The sequence below is a fragment of the Mesitornis unicolor genome, unplaced genomic scaffold, assembly GCF_000695765.1.
Source record: "Mesitornis unicolor isolate BGI_N332 unplaced genomic scaffold, ASM69576v1 scaffold49368, whole genome shotgun sequence".
Taxonomy (NCBI): Eukaryota; Metazoa; Chordata; class Aves; order Mesitornithiformes; family Mesitornithidae; genus Mesitornis; species Mesitornis unicolor.
The window spans coordinates 1-19,714 of NW_010200749.1; the positions used below are offsets into that span (position 1 = coordinate 1).

Below are 19,714 nucleotides of genomic sequence, written 5' to 3' on the forward strand. Positions count from 1 at the left end.
GGCTGGTAACCCTTAAACCATAACACTGAGAAACTTCCTTGACACTTGTTTGCTCTAGATGGTTCTTGGATTTTTATTATGGAGAAGATTATTAAGGAAGTACATTATCTACAGAAAGTGATGAGTGTTCCCTGAAAAATGTTTTTAGGTAAAGCTAATGCTGAATTCTCTGCTTTTCTGGACTGTATTTGGCCTGAAAGAAGTTGTGGTAACTGTGGGTATTTGTTCTTCCACCACTATCCTTTTTTGTACCAGTTACATTAAAAACTATATTTCAAGGATTCACCTTCATTTCCATGTTTAGCTTAATTACACAAACTACCTGCCACTGTAGTGAACTGTAGTAAATGTAGTAAATTTATTTAATTAAACAGTATAAATTGTGCAGTATTCCATTTACATGGAATCCATACACTGAGGGCTATTCTACCAGATAATTCTACCAGAGCTTCACAATAACAAATACATTCAGGAATTCTGCAAGCTATTTGAACTGAAACACCAGCAAACTCTATGAGATAAATTTTTCATTAGAAATTCCCTTACTCAGTCGCCATCTTTCATTTACTTATGGTCTGTTTGAGCTCTGATCCTAATCCAACCTAGTACATCTGATCTAATTTAGGCTTCCTCACAGTATCAGTTGTTTCAAACAGCTATCAATCCATTTGCAAGCTGTCATGTCTGATAACTATACAAATAATTTTTCAAATCTCTAAAATATCATGAGAGCAATATACAGAATATAATTTTTAACGATGATCCTTTTATCATGAGAATGTAAGTGCCTTACAGACTCTGCTATAAGATTTTGAAAAGACAGTGTGATAAATGTGCTTTACGGATAGCAGTACAGTGCAGACAAGGGAAATTAATACAGGAAGTAACAAACCATAAATGCAAGTAGAAAGACTGATCACCAGGCTCCACAGCTGCCTGTCTAAATTCTGGAGAGGTGCCAAGAGTTACTACAGAAATGTAAGATATGTTTCTTTCATGCTTCAGGGGCCTTCTTTTTTACTCCCTAGTGAAATGCCTGCTCAGTCTTAAAGATCACTGCCACATGGGTATTTTGCAGAGGCATAGCAAGACTAGGGGACAAGAACGGATGACAATAAAAAGGTTTCATGAACTCTCCAGCCACTTGACTTTGGCTGAAGTTCTGCAACAGGGTAAGGACCTGGAGCCTCTCCAGGAACCTTACAGAAATCAGTACTTGTCTGACAAGGATCATCATTACAAGAAGTGATGACTGCTTCTGCTTCCCTTTCTCTTGATTTTCTGCCCCTGTAACTCTGTGACAGTCTTCATTTCTTCACACGTGAAGGCTGCCTGCCCATACACCCTGTGTCCTTTGATAGTCTCAAAAGGGAGTGCCAGCTGGGTTGCCCAAAGAAGTGTGCTTCTTCTGTTTCAAGAAAATGGTCATTTTTTAATGTAATTATCATCTTACAGACAGTAAAGAGAAGCACTAGAGCACTGTGAAAGGTGCTTATGTTATCACACTTGGCCAGGGCATTCTCTAGGCAAGCCCATGTAAAGGAAGGAAAAGCAGGTGTTCAAAACAGAAATGAAAGCTTCTGATTACAACCTCACTCACTGCTACTCACAGAGCTCACAAGGCAAGTAGGTTGTCCTGGGCAAAAGCTTCACGATTACTTTACACACTGTATCACAATAAAGAAAGCAAATGAGTGATGGCAGTGTCATTAAGTCATGAAGCAGCTTGAAATTAAGAAATATCTGCTGAAAATCTAGGAAGAGCCAAACCACATAAGTAAATAATTTCTACTAAAGAAAAACTGATAACTGAGTTATTGAACATGGTACACAATTGAGGAGAATGAGATCTTCTACCTATGGATGCACTGATTTGGCAAGTACTTCCTTTATGCCAATCTTTGAATCTGCAGAAAAAGTCACAGCTCAATTAAGTAACTCTGCAGACAGAGCACTCTTTAAACTTCTGTCTTAGAAACTATATTACAAAGCAGAGAAAAATCTTTGGATCTGGTCTTAAATTATCCCCTAGCCCTTCTGCTAAGATGAACTGAATCCAAAAGGAATCTCTATTTAATCTGTCAGTTACAGACTAGAGTAAAGGATACCAGCTGAACTTGCAGTCTCCTTCCCAACAGCTTAGTCACTGCCTATGACAGTGTCAGCATATTAAAAAACCCAAAACAAACAAACAAACAAACCCAAGGAAGTTATCTGATGCCTCACATTGACTAAATTTAATAACTGGCATAGTGATGTGTTCCAGTCATGATAACTATGATGAACTGGCTATGCACTGCAATCTTATGGAATATAAAAATTCAAAATTTACTACCTGCATTAGAAGTAAACTCCAGAGTTTCTTCAAGTGAACCACAGGCCTGATTTTGAGGTAGACTATTATTACTTGAGCTGCCTGACAACATGAAGTTTAATTTGTTTACTATGCTGGGTCAATATTGAAGTGATGTAGATACATACAGCTGTGTCGATATTCATGTAATCTTAAAAAAGGGTGTTCTTCATGTGTTTCTTCTTCAAACAGTACTTATCACATGGTTACAAATGCAATCCCTGTCTTGGAGAACAACAATTCTTTGAGTCTCTCTGGCTTCTTTAGGAGAAAGTGGGAAGAAAGATCAATTGATGCATTCATTCTATCCAAAACTTCTGCGTACTTCATCCTGAACAAAATACAGTTTCAGTTATGCTATTACATGGTCAGTGCCAAAACGCATTATGTTTCATAACTGTCAGATTAAGTAGAAAGGAAAGATATATTACCAAGCTTATAATTCTCTGTGCAGAGATCATGATTGACAACACACATGTTCAAAGTTCAAATGATGCAATTATCTTATGCTAATCATAATTCAAAAGTGCAGAGCTTTCATTATAAATAGAAAGCCTCTACGTTTTCCAAAAGGTGACTTTCTATGTGTGCTAACAGGAGAAAAAATTACCCATCCATAATGCAAATAGTAGCTTCAATCACAAATTAAGTACCTCCCCCAAATCCATGCTCTTTTGCAACATGCTTTAATATGCTTGGTGTTTCACATTCCTGAAGAAGTTGAGGCATCACAGTGAGACATTGGAGATGTTGTAAATCAAAGATCAGTGCAAGAGATTTATGCTATAGTTTGACATTTACAGTGTTCCTGCAAGAGGCAGCCTACTGATCCATAATTTGAATCTGCAGGGTTTGCAAGCATGATGTCTTGGGAAGTGACGGCCTTCATAATTCTGCAGATTATATCAACATGTCAAAACTTGGCAACACAATTGATACTACACGGAGTCATTAGGAAAGGCTTCTTAAAGTGCTATACTAGGTAGAGGCTGACCACTGGACAGCACTCTTGAGAAGGGAGAAAGAACTTTAGGAATTATAATAATGTATTATTCATTTCTTATCTGCAGTCACAAAGAAACTTCGTAAACCTGTATAGCATGAAGAAGAGCAGCTGCCTAACTTCAGAGATATTTCTTTCCTAGCTAAAGCTAATGTGATTGTTGCTGAACTGTGAACCATTTCCTGCACAACAAAGTGAAATACACACTGGGTAAGGAGGGCACAGGGCAAAGTAATGGAGAAGAACATGGCTGATCTTTGAAAGTTTAGTCCCATCACTGGTGCCAGTTAAGTTCAAATGGCACGTGAGAAGTCAAATACCTTGAAAAGCATTTTCCTGATCACAGTGTTAGAAGAAGAAAATCCTGCACTCTTTCTCCCCATCCCAACAACAATCAGGCAGCTGGGACAAGACAGTGCAGGCCCTGACTTAGGAAGAGTACAATGGCCATTCCCTTTGCCTGGGGAAAATAGATGAAGCTAACAAAGGAAAATCTAGGACCACCTCCTTCAAGATGAGTGCTGTCAGTGCAGCAGCTGTGCCCCTCATAAGTTCTGGAGACTCAGAGACCTGTCTCTTGGGACATAACTTCTTTATAGCCTCCTTTGGAAGATACTGCTTTGGAGTAACAACTGGTCCACATATTCTGTCCATTAAAGTGCCTTCACTTATTTTTTTTTTACAGATGAATAACAATACTGAAATGCATTTTCCAGTGTTTCAGCATAGTTGACTTCTAAGAACTGATAACAGGCTGAAACAAATGGAAAATATTAGACTCAGATATCTAGGTTAATGCTGAGAAGCTCTGTTTTGATACTGACAATGAACTTCAAGGAAAGTTAGGTGAAACGAAATAACAAGTTTGCAACTTGTTGCTATTTCAATTCTCATTTTGCATAATTGAGCTTGAGTTTCAACCATCTGAAACTGAACCCCATAATATCCTAAAAGCATTTTCACTACTATAGGACAAGCACATTGAACAGAACAAACAAATTTGTATTCTGTTTGAGACAGACATATTATATGGAACAGGTTTATATGTTCTTTTTTTCTTCCCCTAACTTTTGGGTAGCGACAGAGGAAGGAATAACGACATTTTCCTGAATGTATCACACATGTAAACGGCATGATCAATACTCGATAGAAAAGCACATAACAATAAATGTTTAAGTTAATTAGCTTTATGTTATTTATACCCTCTGGATTCAGATTTTGCACTTTGAAACTATACTTCAATTCCTAATTGCCCACAGAATCATAGATGATTTGGGTCTATGTATTCAGAATCACCAAATGTTAAGGGAATTACAGGGGAACTTCTGCTCCTCTGATTACAAGAGGTTAAACTAAGAGCCATTTCATACCATTCTGAATGCACATTTAATCCTCATGCTTAAAATTCTCATCACTGACAATGCTTATGGAACAGAAATATTTCCTTTTAATAATCCTTTAAAGAAAATAACCTACTTATGCTGCCAAAGAAGTTAGAAAAACAAATCACAGGTCCATGTGAACCCTGAACACAGAGACAGTAGTTGAATTTATTTTTGCAGACTTTACTGATACATAACACAGGAAAAAAATGAATTATGTAAAGAGGAAATGTTAAAAGACATATAGAAGAAAAAAAATCTGAGATTTGAAAGAAGCAGAGAAGGACAGAAGACTGCCCAAGGCATGTCAGGTCTTCAGGAAGAACATCATTAACCATCAAGTCATAAATTTCATTAGGTCTAGAAAATTACATCCTTTAATTGTATGTCCTGTTCTGGAAAACAGTGATAGATTTGAGAAAAAATTGCTAAGTATTTTGGGGGGAACTGAAATAAAATATTACCAAAGATGTCAGGAAAGCAGACAAAAAAATCCCTAACTTTACCTGTTGTCCAAGGAAGTGACCTACATCAGCTCCTCTAAAAAGAAAAATCTTATAATGTCATCCAGAAAGAACTCATCTGCTGCCCCGCATTCACAATATAACATCAGTTGACTGGGGCAACTGTGGTTTGCCTTAGTTTCCATTCAACTTCTGCTACCATGTTGAAGCAATGACAAATGTCAAGTACCTTATATAAAAAAAAAACCCTTCCCGATATGTTTTACATAAACTCATAGCAACAGATTGAATACATTAGCTACTAAAACATCTGCATGCCTATTTGCCCAAAACCCACAGAATTCTATTATCTCATGTTATAGTTTCAACAAAATGTCTGTGGAACACATTAAGTTATTGGTAACTGAAGACAAATACATAAATTTAATTTAAAGAAGCATGGTCTAAAGAGAGGTTAATTTCAACAGTAAGTCATAAAAGTTCCTAAATGTCTATTAATGTTATCTTTTAAATTTCTCAGGCTAAAATTGTCAAATGAAGATGTAAACGGATTGAGACATGAAGAAATTCTAATCAGTGTCCATAGACTCCTCCTTATATGTAGTTTCCCTTCTCTCCCACTCCAGTGCTCTCTCACATTATTTTACATTTCATGTCACAGCTAAAAGGACAGAGAAAAAGCATCGCAATAAAAATAAGAGAACCAAGAAAAAATACGTTCTGGTACCAGCAAGGCATTCTGTATTTGATAAGTCAAAAGAAAAAAAAGATTTTGCTTTAAGGGTTTTATCGTTCTTGGTGAATCTTTCTACTGCAAGTGCTGAACCAACTAACTGATTAAAAGAATAAAACAGACCAGCTGAATTTTCTGTAGGAATCACCAAATTAGTCAAGCCCATGAAGGAGTGCGATGCGGGGGAGACAGGCAGATCAGAGGGCTTCAACACTTGAGCAAGTTATGGCAGTAACATATGACAGCTGATCTGCAATAATTCTGTGTACATGCTCTGAGGCTGAAAAAATAAATAAATAAAAGGAGTTGAGAGGGAAACTACCATAGTCCCATTTCCTTGAGTTTATATAGGTATTGAGAAAAACACATGAAGAGTGTGAGTCCATGACACTCCTGAAGCCATGCATTAAAAGAGTGTTAAGTACCATTTTGAGTGGGACAGTATTTGTATAACCCACATCCTTCTTACATTCTTGGGTAACCATAAGGAAAATAATTTACATATGAAGCCTGAAGCTATAAAACTCTGTGATAGTTATACAAAATTATAGAAAGTGATCCGACATTTTGCTTGACACAGTAATGCTATACAAGCGGGCAAGTATTTTGTTTGCAAAATGTAGGTGCCAGTGCAATTACTACACAAACAAGAAAAGAATATTTTTTTAAGACTTAATTTTACCTCAAACTTTTGTCCAGTGAAAAGATACCAGCAAGAAATTATTTAATACATATGATTTTGAAAAGTTAACAGAGTTCTCTGTACTCTGTTTTGCATGGTTAAAAACAAGTACTGAGTCATGAAATCCCTTATGTACAAAGAAATGTGCCTTAAACCTTGCCAATTTCCTGTGCATTTGTTGTTTAATTTTTCTATACTGTACTCTTAAGATACTTTTGCATGAATACAGTTTCCTTTCCTATCAATGCGTCTCTTTACAGGTACATTTGCTGGCATTTATGTTTAGATATGGTATTTAACTTTAAACAAGCATGAAAACATTTCTGATAAATGAAACGGTAGTGTTCAGAAGCAGTTTTCAGTGTGTGCCTTTAAACACGCATAACAGGGTGGTCAGATGTAGACCAGTAAAGGCAAAAGCACAGTTGTCCTGCTTGCCCCAAGAATTATCTCGGACACTATGAGCACGGAGCTGTGCAGCAGATCCCAGCTACTTAACAAATTCAAGTTTTAACACTATTCACTAGGGGCAGTACAAACACTCTGGGGGAATTTTAGTTTTATTTGAATCCCAGTACGTAATACTGTGACAACCACTGCACCGACAAGAAAATAGAGTGAAAAAAAATTGTGTTCTGTGCTGCAGAAATTCCTTTCTCTCCTTTTAAATTCCTTCAATATGCTTAAATAATGATGAACATAATGAATAATAATATTTCACAGTTCAGCTTTCACCATTAAGGTTTTAAGAACTTTTAGTGGAACATCAAATCACACTCCAAAATGAATCTAAACTCAGATATAACTGTATATGTGTGGATCTCTAGTTAAAGCATATAGGACTTCCAAGAAAAGCCAGGAAAGAAAAATCAAGTCCTTTTTCCTAAAATTCTCTATTTCTGTTCAAATCTAGCAAGCCCATGGGACTGAAATTTCTAAAAAGCTTGTGAATTAAGATGTTCTTGCACTCTGCAATTTAACTGTTCTCTTCCAGGCACCCCATATTATATAGAGTTTTAATAGTCAACATTCCTAATCGTAATGGTAAAGAAGAACACTGCGTCCTCTTCTTCTTATCTGTATTAACAGGTGCCATACCCTTTGTCTGTCTCCTCTGCCTCAGAGTGAACAGTACCAAGTCCTTTAATCTTTTCTTACTGGACAAGCTTTCGAGATCTCTGGTGATTCTCATTTCTTCCCCCAGAAAAGTTCCTTCAGTTTTTCTACATTTTTCACTAATTCAGACAAAATTTGGACAAGAAGTCTAGTAGAGGACTTACTAGCACAGAGTGGAACAATTATTTCCTGCATCTTAAAAAACAACACTGTCATCCAATTCCTCTATTCTAGTTGGATTTTCCTCTATTACATAGTAACAAAAAGAAAAATCTTGCATCAGCAGAAATAGCATCCAACAACTCAGAGAGGAGGATTAGAATAAAATAAAATAAAAAAATGAATAGAGAAAGCCTTGTCTTCAGATGTGTAACTTTATTCATTTGGAAAAATCTGACTTTAGAACTGAAAACACTGTAGAGTGCCTATCTTGAAACAGTAATAGATGAAGGGATGAATCAAAGCCATGTTAGAAAGACTTTAGTGTTTACGTTCCACAATTGCTCAGGTTCTTTCCTTTCAGCAGAAACATAATACCTTTGCAAACAACTGTATCAAGATAAAGCCTCCTCACCTAATACCTTTTCATTCTTGAGGCCAGCACAGGTAAAATGCATCATTCAGTGCTGTCAAGCATGACAGCAAATTAGAGCATACCAAACACACATTAAAATGGAAGGCGTTTTCCCACTGAATTAAAAAGATTCCTGCAGTGCAAGTTATTTGGCAAGCTTTGTTGCATATGAATTCTTACATCTTTGCTGACTAATGTTTTCAAACTTGATTAAAAGGCTTTTTGTCGAACCCTTATTGATTCTATGGCTCAGCAGTTTGAAATTCTTTGCCTGTTAAATGATGCACTTTTGTGTCTGAAAGTGGTGGGGTTGTACCGCTGCGACATCTTTTGCAAGGTCTGCAAACTATTTTCAGATTTGTGGATGTGAGGAGATAGACGTGCAAAATCTGCCTATTAAAAAGGAGTAATTTTAAACAAGCAGAGGGTATGCTGACTTGCATGTGGTAACACAACATTGATTTGTAAAATCATTAGTAAAATTAGAGGAGATACTACTTGCATGTAAGACTAGACAGTTTTGTTAGATAAATACAATCATTAACACACACAAACCTCACCAGATATTAAGTTTGACCCCTAACTACATTCTGCCAGTTTAGGTGATCAAATTCAAACCAAGGATTGCTAACAAGCTGCCAGAATTGCCTTATTTCAGTTTGTGTTACAAAAGTAAACAACAAAACACCATTTAATTCTGCTGAGATATTATTTTTTCACCTGCACATTATGCATCAGCAAGAATACCTATTCTTAAGAGACTGGATATCTTAATGTTTCTAGAATTTATAAGCAAACATGTGACTTACTATGTTATTGTGTTAGAATCTGCAAGAACTGTAGCTCACAGAATTACAAAAGCTTGTATTCTTGTGCCACCTTAGGTGTCAGTTTCAATCAAAACCCCGAGAGGTTATTCAGAATTAAGGAGCTATACTCCTGGCCCAGAAAAACATTAACGAGCTTAAAGATAAAAGGTTGAGGCTCCCTATATCAGCCTCAGGGAACCCTGGATCAGTCCCTGGATCAACTCCCTGGCTGAAGCGTCTAAGTCTTTGAAAGGCAAAGTAAGAAGAAAAAGTGAAAAAAAAAAATCACATACCACCAAAGAACTGCTAGGTTTTTCTTAGGTTTTTCACCCAACTATATCTCCCCAATGCAATTTATTTGCAGTAGTGTCAATCAAATACGGGTAAGAAGGCCTCTAAGTGAAATCCCAGACAAACTAAAATTAATAGCAAAGCTCCTGCTAACTTTAGTGGGGTCAGATTTTCACCCCATGGATCTGAGACCACATCAAGCAAAATGCACAGAACAAATTCACACTTTAGACTATATTATAAAATATATTTTCTATAGAGCTATTTTTGACAAGCTAGAAGTACATAGTACAAGATTTTCTTTAATAACTTATGGATTGTAAATGTTCTTTAGTGCACTTCAGTAGGATTCCTTTATTGGGGAATTCCAAGTTTTAAAATCACATTCCACACCAGGTTCAAAAGAAGCCTGACCTAGTCCCACAAAGCTCACATTAGCAAAACATTTCAGCTTTTGGTATCAGCAAGCTCTCAGTACTCTTTTGGCAGCAGTCAAACAAAGTCTGGAGGGCAGCAATGACAGGAGACTCAAAAGGTTAAGTGTACAGGAAAAACTACAAAATAAAAAGGTGAACACTACAGGTAAATAAGAGAGTTACTCATACAAAATATCACTGAATGTAAACGAGGTGGAGAGGCACTGGACTAACCAAGCCTAAGCAAGCTGATTTTTGCATGAAAGTCACAGAAGAAAAACAAATTCTTCCGAAATAAGATACAGTAAAGTCAAAAGTAACTAATTTAGGCTTACTGCATGCCATTGTTCCATATAAATCTTTGAACAAGCTTAACTTTATGCTATCTGTATACTAATCCCAGAAATAAATACTTGTGTTTTTATGGTGGTCACATGTGGTCTGTGAAATGAACTGCAGACTCAACACTGAACACTTACAATTTGGAGCTGCCAGCATGCACCATAATCAGTAGGTTAAAATTCTAGTACTTCTGTCCAAATCTTCAGTTTAACAGCAGAAATTGGAACAGTTTCCTCAAGTTAGAGGGATCAACTTCTCTGAAAGCTGCCAGCCATTCTTTCTCATACGTATAACTGATAAAAGTTTCCCAGCAGCTCTCTTCAACTGCAGAACAAGTAGTTATCCAGATAAACAAGCTAAAGGACTATTTCCTACCCTCCGGTTAGACAAAATGCTATTATTTAAAAGGTGCACTCTCCCATTAATGGATGAAACTTCTGTCTGGAAGAACTTGATTGTGTTTGTGCAAGGGAAGTGACAAGACAGAGAAAAATGCATGCATTTTCTCCTTGCGTTTGCTACACACACACAAGTTTCATTGCTCAGAGTTTCCCTGCTTTGATGAGGATTTTAGAAGCTAGAACACAAAAACATAGAAAATAGCAGGCTCTTTCTTGAGCACTGCTGAAGCAGTTGCAAACTGTACAAAAGCAGTGTACATTCTCTGGGCCCTGAGGTATTTTTTTCCCTGAGTCATACAACAGCTATTACACTTGTGCCTTCTTTCAGGCACTCCCCTGGGAGGTAAATGCCCCTGAGGGAATATGTTTCATGTATTTCTAAGCACCAAAACCATTCAAAGACTAATCCAGATAGAATTTCTTTTAGAAGCATTTCCTTGTGCTATAATAGTAATGACATTCACTTTTCAACCTTCTTTCCTGCACCAAACAAGTGAATTTCGAGATGTTAATCACTCCGCACACCTTCCTGCAGCCATGTACTCTTCCTGCCAGTCACATCAGTATACAACAATTCTTCAGTCAGTACCTACTTTTTGTTATAAGCATAGCTGCACACATTTATTGCCAGAGCTTTTCTTATTCTGTTTGGTGATAACTGGAACAAATAGATGATGAAGTAATCTAGCTGAAAAAAAATCACCCCATTTAGCAGAAACAGAAAGTGCTGTTAATAAACACATCTAGTAACTGACTCCCTTTGTATCCCTGGGTGACCTAAGGAATAAGAACTACCATCTCTTCAGTCACATAATTCCTTTCTCCCTATTGCTTCTCATCATTATTATATTGCACCACTTAGTCATGCCACAAGCAGTGAAACATCTGTATATTCCTCAAGTGACAGCAAAATAAGATGTCTGTGAGAAATGCAGGTAGCAGTTCACAGAACCTTCTCCTGTGTGCTAAGTGAAATGTAAGAAAAATAGACAAGGAATGCATCTCCAATCTTTCTTAAATGAATAGCCCCATTTGATTTTAATTGCATCGGTTACACATTACTACAGAAAGAGCTAGAAAATAATTGGCATGTGAAATCTATCTTGCTTTTCCCTCAGCTAGCCAATGCTTTTCTTTTAGCACAACCAAAGGAAGCACAAACCAAAAGCAATTTTCAGTCTATCACAGCTTTTTCTCCCAATTACTCTACTGGCTCCTAAGAGAGAAGATCTTTCCAGCTGTAAAGTTGCCAAGGATACAAAGTGCCAGCCATGGGAAATGGGCTGGTGCATTCTCTGCTTATGAGACAGAGGTCTTCCAGTTCCCTCAAGCCCAGTGTAACTACAGCTGAAAGAAATGATTACTTTACCCAAACCTAAACTAGAAAGGAAATAATTTCCTTCAAACTATGAATAGTGTCTGCATTTCCAGCTTCCCACTATTCCACCTTCATTTGTAAACACAAGAAACTTGTCCCTGACAGGATCAAAATGAACCAGAGGTGTGGTTGATCTAATATTGAAAATGTTTTTAATGTCCCTTAAGCTACATAATCTTTCATATATGAGCAAAATGACAATACCAAATGACTTGCTCCAAATGTTCAATTACTTGGGCAATTGAAAATAAACAAGTCACATTTCATGATTTTGCTAGCTGATCTCCTCAGTGCACTGCCCTAAAACAGTACGTGTTGCACTGCAGATGGGATGAGGAAAACACTGGAAGTCATATCCAAGGTGTTCACATTCATCTTCAGGTTATAAAATGAACGTAATCATCTCAGCTAATCAAAACATCTCAGCTAATCCAAGTGTGAGGTAGTTCTTAATCCATAACAGAATGTGTATTACTCAGGCACATACTTACCTGGATTGGTTTACAACAAACGGTGGACATAAAACTACAATTATTTATACTGCTGCAAGAACAGAAACAGACTGATTATAGATAGAATGAAGTAACTGGTTTTCAGGAGACCAAGATACACATTTGCAATAATTAGAATAGCAAGCCTTAGCAAATGCAAAGAAGCAACTTTTCAGCAACTATCCCCATACTATCAATGTGGATTTCTTTTTATTGAGTCTGCCAATTATGGGCAAAATATTTTAATGGTGTTTCAGACTTGTTTTGAGGCCTGTTAGGAAATACAAACTTAACTTTCTGTCAAATGCTGTGTTAACATGCTGTTCTGACATGTTCTGTACACTCAGGATTTCATCAAACTAGTCAGGAAGTTTACAGAGATTATTGTGAAGGCAGATCCTTCTGTTGAAGTTACTCAACTGAATTGCAAACTTATTTTACAAATCTTCCTGTCTCCCTTTAATCAAGAGGAACTTGTGTAAAATGTTGATGAATTATCAGTAAGCTTAATTCATGTGGATGATTGGGAAAAAATATTGCAGCCTACAAGAGAAAAACATTACACAAACAGAACAAAAGAGATTTTAAAATAAGAGACATCCAAGGAATCTTAAAAAAAAAATCAACATACATGTATCAGTTGATACAAGTAATCACTGGTCCACTGAAGCCTTTGAAACAGTAACAAACTACACAAAACAAGAATGGCTTCTGTATAAGTAAGAGCAAAACAGACTTAATCAGCCTGTCTTACCATTTCACCAGGCTCTCAGCCATGATCTAGATCAAATGAACTCTCTTTACTTAACAAAGGTTAGCATTAGTTTTCTCTTTTGATGCAGTAGTTTGTCATGATTCCAGAACCATCAATGCTCCACCTTGCACGGTTGAATTTTTGTTCAATGATGAGGGATCATCTGTCACTGGCAACAGTCCTCCATAAAGGCCACTGACCAAAGAGTGACACCAGTATATCCCACCAAAAGTTCATAGCTTCCCATAGCAGTTTGCATTAATTGTGACATTATACATTAAAATTAACAAAATATCCTGATTTGTGTTCATGGCACTTTTACATATTACTTACAAAGAAATAATAGATTGTTTATTTAATGTGAACAATCTTCCAGATGGTGTAATTCTAAGATAGGTATAATTAAGCATCTTAACTTTACCATTGTCTTCAATGGAGAAATAGAAGATGTCACTGGTAGCATTATCACCTTCCTTCAGGATGTAGCTGATCTTCATTTCATCGATATCAGCTAAGAAAAGAATATGCTAAATTAATCATCATAGCATTTTACTACAGAGTATAAGACATAGTTCATTCTACCTTTACTATTTGATTACTTATTATTAACTTGGCTAATTTGTAGCTAATGGATCAGTAACCAAACTTATATAATGTGGCATGGCTTCTTACACTGGTGTGTACTCAACAGCACAACATACATTTAGTTACTAGCTCAAAGAAAAATGTCAAAAAGACAGTGAGATATACTTTTACCGTAAATATTTATTTTTCAAAGCCAAGTCACGTTCTTGTCTGAGCATCTAGGAAAAACTACTTTGCTATAGCTAAATTGAATTGACTGGAAGTAAAGATCTGCCCAATTTTTAAAAATCAATTTAACCAGGTTTTTTAAGCTCTTCTATGACACATGAAACTTTTGCAGGTACATTGGAAGTGAATATGAGAATGCATTAAGCAAATGACAAATAGGTCTAAAAGTCAATGCAACTTTAATTTTATATTCCCAAATAATAGGGGAAAACCATCAGGATATTTCAATTAGCCTAAAGTTGCAGGTATATTATCCTGTGCCACATTTCATCAAGATGAAGACTTCAGAGAAGTCTTCTACTTTTGTTTTTATTTTGGTTAAATAAACAATTTCATTTGAAATAAAAATGTTTGGGATACATCTAAACGTTCTTTATACTCCATTCAGCATTAAGCTGTTTTAGAGCTAATGGAGACCTGTAATCCTATTATAGTGGTTAATGAGAATTTTGGTAAATGCTGTCCCTGCTGCTGTTAGCCAAAGCACACTGGAGCTACGCAAGGTCTAGGGTAGAAGCTTCCTTGTGAAAGCTTCCAACGTATGGTTCTATCCAGGACAGATGAATGATGGAGCCCAACAAACTCCCTAAGAGTGACCAGAGCACAGGGACACTTATGGAGAATCTGGCTCCTGTCACTGTGCCCCACCATGCTGTGCAGCTCTCCCCTCTGCACAGGCTTGGTGGAGCTGACCTAAAGGAGGCCTCTCTACGTACTCGGCTTTCTCCATGGAACAGAATCACACAAAATGTCACCAAGTTAATAAGGCTATACAGGTGTTCCCTGTTTGGTTGTTTGGTTGTTTTTTTAAAAAATAGATCCAGTGATGTGCAGAAATGTTAAGTTTCTTTCCAAACATTTTTCTCTAAAGACTGGTGATTTTTGGGCCACAGATTAACTTCCAGACAGGCAAACAGGTACTTCAGTCTTCAAAAAGAAATTGGTACTGCACCTACAAATCACAGTTTCAGATTTTATCCTGTCTTCTTATGAGCAGTACCGTGCAATATACATGGTAAGTTCTACATTTACCTCACAGTACGAAACACATTAATGTATGCACATACAACACAGAACTTTTCTATCATGTCTTCATAGGTAAAGCAAATCTAAATTTCTAAAATGCATGTATTATAATTCTGATCGGTTTAATATACTTTGTAGCTTAAAAGACATTACTTTCTGAATCCCCTGAAATGAAGATTCAGATGATATATAAAAAAATAACAGCTCATTGAGCCCAATGTTTTATAAGCAAATACAACTATCTGCACCAACCTTGCATAAACATTCTAATGCTCTCATTTCCAAGGCCAGTATTAATGATGAAGCCATGCTCTGGCCCATCTGTTATTTTGTATTTCAACAGCTTATGTGGACTGTCTTGATCCTCTGCCTTTAGTGCCTTTTTAGTGATCAGGAAGCCCAGGTGCCCAGCTGGAAATCTTCTCAGAGTAGTGGCACCTTTGTTCACCACTAACTGTGGCATTCTGTTGTCCAATGAACTGATCTGAATCTTCACCATCTGGGGCTGATGGATCTCCTTGCTAGTGTCAGGGAAAACGTAAAAGTTTGTGTGGGTCCCATCAGTAACAGAGAAGGAGAAACTATCCTGGCTGGTTTCTGTACCATCATGTCTGTAGCTGATAAGATTCTCATTCAAGTCTTGTTTGGTGAAGCTGGTGACTGGATAGCTCTTGTTGTACAAAATCTCGCCATGCACTGGAACCTGAGTGACTGTGAAAAGGAGTAAATGGTCAGGTGTATCCTCATCTTCCACAGTCAGCTCAAAAGGAGTGATCAGTCTGGTCTCGCCTTCCTCAACAACCAAGTCACCAACAGTTAGAACTGGTCTTTTATTGTCCACATCCATGATAGAGACCCTGAAGGTACGGAAGACTGGGTTATACCCATCTGTCACTTCAAACTCAAAACTGTCCATCTTCACCTCATCCTTTGCAGTGTGAATGTAGTAAATTTTGTTGCCAGCAAGTTGGAGTTGAGTAAAGGAAGTAACAAGTTCCCCAGGACTGTCCGAATTCTCTAGATGGCCCCGGACTGGGGACCGGGTGACACTGAAATGCAAATTTTCATCAGGACTGTTAACATCACTTGTGCTGAGCAGATCAGTTGTGAGTGTCACCTTTTCACCTTCTTTCAGAGCTACCCCCTTGTTGATCACCTCAGGGAAGACCATATCAATGTTACCAATAGTAACATAGAAGTACCTGTCTATCAAGGCATTAATTCCATCAGTAACATCAAATTTAATCAGATCATGCACTCCATGTAGGCCAGTATGAACATAGAGGATAAACCCCTGGTCTAAATCATCTTGTGTGAAGTTTGTGCCTTGTGTAATGTTGCACAGCACTTCCCCTTGTCCGTTCAGATGCTGTAAGAAGCCCTGCACAGGCACCAAACGGATGACATAAACAAGGCTCTTGTCCTCTGAATCGATGTCTGTAGCTTTAAGGTCTTGACTAGAGATGACCTTTGACTTGCCAATCTCTACTTCCAGACCATTGTTGATTGCCATCCTGGGTGTCTCATCATCTACCAGGATGACCGTAATCAGCACACTCTGCTCCACTGTGTGGTACCCATCAGTCAGCTGAATTTGGAAGCTATCTTCTTTTGTCTCTGAGTCATCATGTTCATACATGATGCTGGAAGCCTCCTGGATGTCCTCCAGGGTGAAGTTGTAAACAGGCACAGTGCCTGTGGACAGCTGCTGAGCAATCTGCCCATGCTTAGGAGGGACAGCAATAACAAAACACAGTTCATCCTGAGGCATGTCTGCATCAGCTCCGTTGAGGATGGGGGTGTCAATCACCAGACTCATCCCCTCAAGCACCATAAATTCACTGACAAACAGCTTCGGCTTTTCATCGTTGGTGGGGATGATGACAATGGGGAAGAACTGGTGGGGTGAGAAGTTAACACCATCAGAGCACTGGAAAGTGAATCTGTCCTCCACAGGCTCCACACCTTTGTGAATGCTCTGCACATAGTTAACATTTCTCAGACGAACATCTTTGATGGAAAAAGCACTCATGGCAGTACCAGCTCTAGACTTCTCAGATCCCGGGGCTGGAGAGACATTCTCCAAATATCCCGAAGTAGACTGAACTGTCACAATGCACAAGATGTCATCTATGGGAGTATCAACATCCTCCACATCCAGCTGATCCAGAGTTAGAGTACTCTTCCCTCCCTCAAGAACATTGAATGTCTCTGCTGTGACCATCACTTCAGGTGCAATGCTATCCACCGGCAATATAGTTACAGCCACATGCACCCTTTTTACTGTGCTGCCTCCCACCACCCTTTTACTTGAGAGGTCAGAAATGGTGAGACTGAAAGAATCATACCTCTTTTTTAAGCCAATCTCTCCACTGGTGTGAGCATAGGCTACTGCTCCACTGACTAGGTCATGCTGGGTAAACTTTCCTGCTTGTAGTCCATCCACGAGGATGTCACCCAGCTCAGGTGGATCCTGCACAGTGAAGGTCAACACCAAATCATCTGTATCCTCATCTGCACCTTGGATAAACAATGTAGTAATTTCAGTAGCACCGTTTTCCAGGACATCAATGGCTGCTCCCACCCGCCTATGACCACCAGGGAAAGTGACACTTGGATTTTCATCATCCACAGGCTGCACAGCAATCTTGACTGTGATTGGCACATGATGGACTCCATCACTCACTTCTAACTGATAAGAATCATGGGTAAACTCATCACCGCCATGCTTGTAGGAGATGTGCCCACCAGCAATATCATCTAGAAGGAAAGATTCCCCTTGCACCATCAAACTCTCCTCAAGATAATGCAGATGGCCATGCTCTGGAACTTGAGTTACTGTGAAGATTATCTGGTCTGCAGATGTGTCCTCATCTGTGGCATCCAGTTGATTGCTGGTGAGAAGGAAGCTGTTTCCCTCGAGCACAGTGAAGCCAGTATTGGTGATGTGAGGTGGCTGGTTGTCCACTGGCTGCAGGAAGAGAGTAAAAGTACCTTGTAGAGAATTGCCAGCCGAGTCCTCTACAAGAAATGAAAACTGAACCACCCGTGGTGTGATCCCCAGCTCCTGATCAGGGGGTCGATATGCCACCTTGTGGTGGTTGACCTGGGCTTGGGTGAAACATGTAATGGACGTCTTGGGACTGTCAGCCAACACAATCTCCCCAGTGACCACAGAGTGGTTCTCATCTGTGTCAGTTGGGGGTGTCAGCAAAGTGTACTTCAGCTCCCTGTCATCTGTATCCAGGTCAGTGTACCGTAAATAGCGCTTCTTAAAGACAGTCAGCTGGTATTCCTGCACTGTCATTTGCAGGCTAGTACCTGGGTACAGTGCAGGTGGCAGATTGTCTACTGGTTGGACTTTGATGGTGAGCACGTGCTCCCCTGACCTGTTAGGGGGGTCGTTGTCATCCTGCAGCTGAAACACAATGTGACCCATCACCGGCTTAGCCCTGTGAGCTCCGGTGTGCCTGAAGAACAGCCTCCCATCGAGGATGTCCTGCTGCAGCCACTCATTCACCACCCTCTCATACATGTGTTCATCCTCCACAAAGCGCCAGGGGGAGGAAGAGGAGTCACTCTCCACCCCTGCTCTGCATTCTTTGCTCTCATAAGTTGCTGGTTGCTCTGCCTGACGCAGCAGCAGCTCACCAAAGCGGTGTGAGTATAGTAGGGACGCTGCTGAATCCCCAACCAGGACAAATCGGATAGAGGTATCATCTGAGTCAATGTCCGTGGCACTAAGGACAAAAGGTGAGATTTGGACAGCATGGTGCTCACTCAGCACCAGCCCGGTATTTGCATTCAGCAGTGGTGGCTGATCATCCTCAGGAGCAATGGTGATGGGGTACAGAAATTCGACCTGGTGCTGCCCATCTGCCATGCGGAAAATAATGTTGTCACTGTAGCTGTGCTCGCTGCCATCATGCTGATAAATCATCTGGCCTGCTGCTAGCTCTGCAGCAGTGAAGTAGTTGCGGCTGGGTGGTACACCTAGGACCTTGAGTTCACCATATTGCAGGCCCTGTGTGACCCAGACCTTCACCTCCTTCAGATTGTCCTCATCACTTATCTCCAAGTTGCCAGACAAGGGCCGTGACTGGCCCTCAAAGAGCATCAGCTGTGGAGCAGTCACACAACTGAAAGTGGCGACAGGGGCCAATGCGTTCATGGGCTTTACCAGGATCACAAAAGCAAAAGGCTCTGAGGAAGCACCATCGAGGTCCAGCACTTCCATTTCCACCTGGAAAAGCCGCTCCTGTTCTGAGTCCACAGTAGGGGGCTGGTAGGCGATCTTCAGCTCCCTCAGCTCCTGCTGCGAGAAGGCAATGAGGGGGCAACTGGGGTCATCAGTGCTGAGCAGGAAGCCTTGCTGCCGTGGGTCACTGGGCCAGGGGGAGGTGAGATTGAAGACCAGGAGGTCCGGAGGTGTCTCCACGTCCTCAGCAGCCAGCATATCCAGGGTGAGGGCAGTGAGCGCAAACTGGTCCACCTCCATCATGAGCAGCGCCAGGAAGCTGGGCTTAGGCGGCGTGTTGTCAGCCCCTTCGCGGATACGCACCCGCACCTGGAAGTACTCCTGCTCCTCCGGGCCGGCGGCAGGCAGCACGGACACCCGCGCCGGGATGCAGTCTCGGGCAGGGGAGGCGGTGACAGCCGTGTGCTGGTAGCGGATCTCCGCTTGCA

The 19,714-nt window shown here is 39.6% G+C and overlaps 1 protein-coding gene across 1 annotated transcript; it reads right to left on the reverse strand.

Annotated features, from left to right (window-relative positions):
- Window positions 1–13,610: 13,610 nt before the first annotated feature.
- FREM3 (FRAS1 related extracellular matrix 3) lies at window positions 13,611–19,709 on the reverse strand (the record flags this gene model as incomplete). Its single annotated transcript, XM_010189844.1, has 2 exons — window positions 13,611–13,700; window positions 15,281–19,709. Coding segments are annotated over 2 exons (4,519 nt in total), but the record flags the coding sequence as incomplete, so codon positions are not given.
- Between the last annotated feature and the right edge of the window lie 5 nt (window positions 19,710–19,714).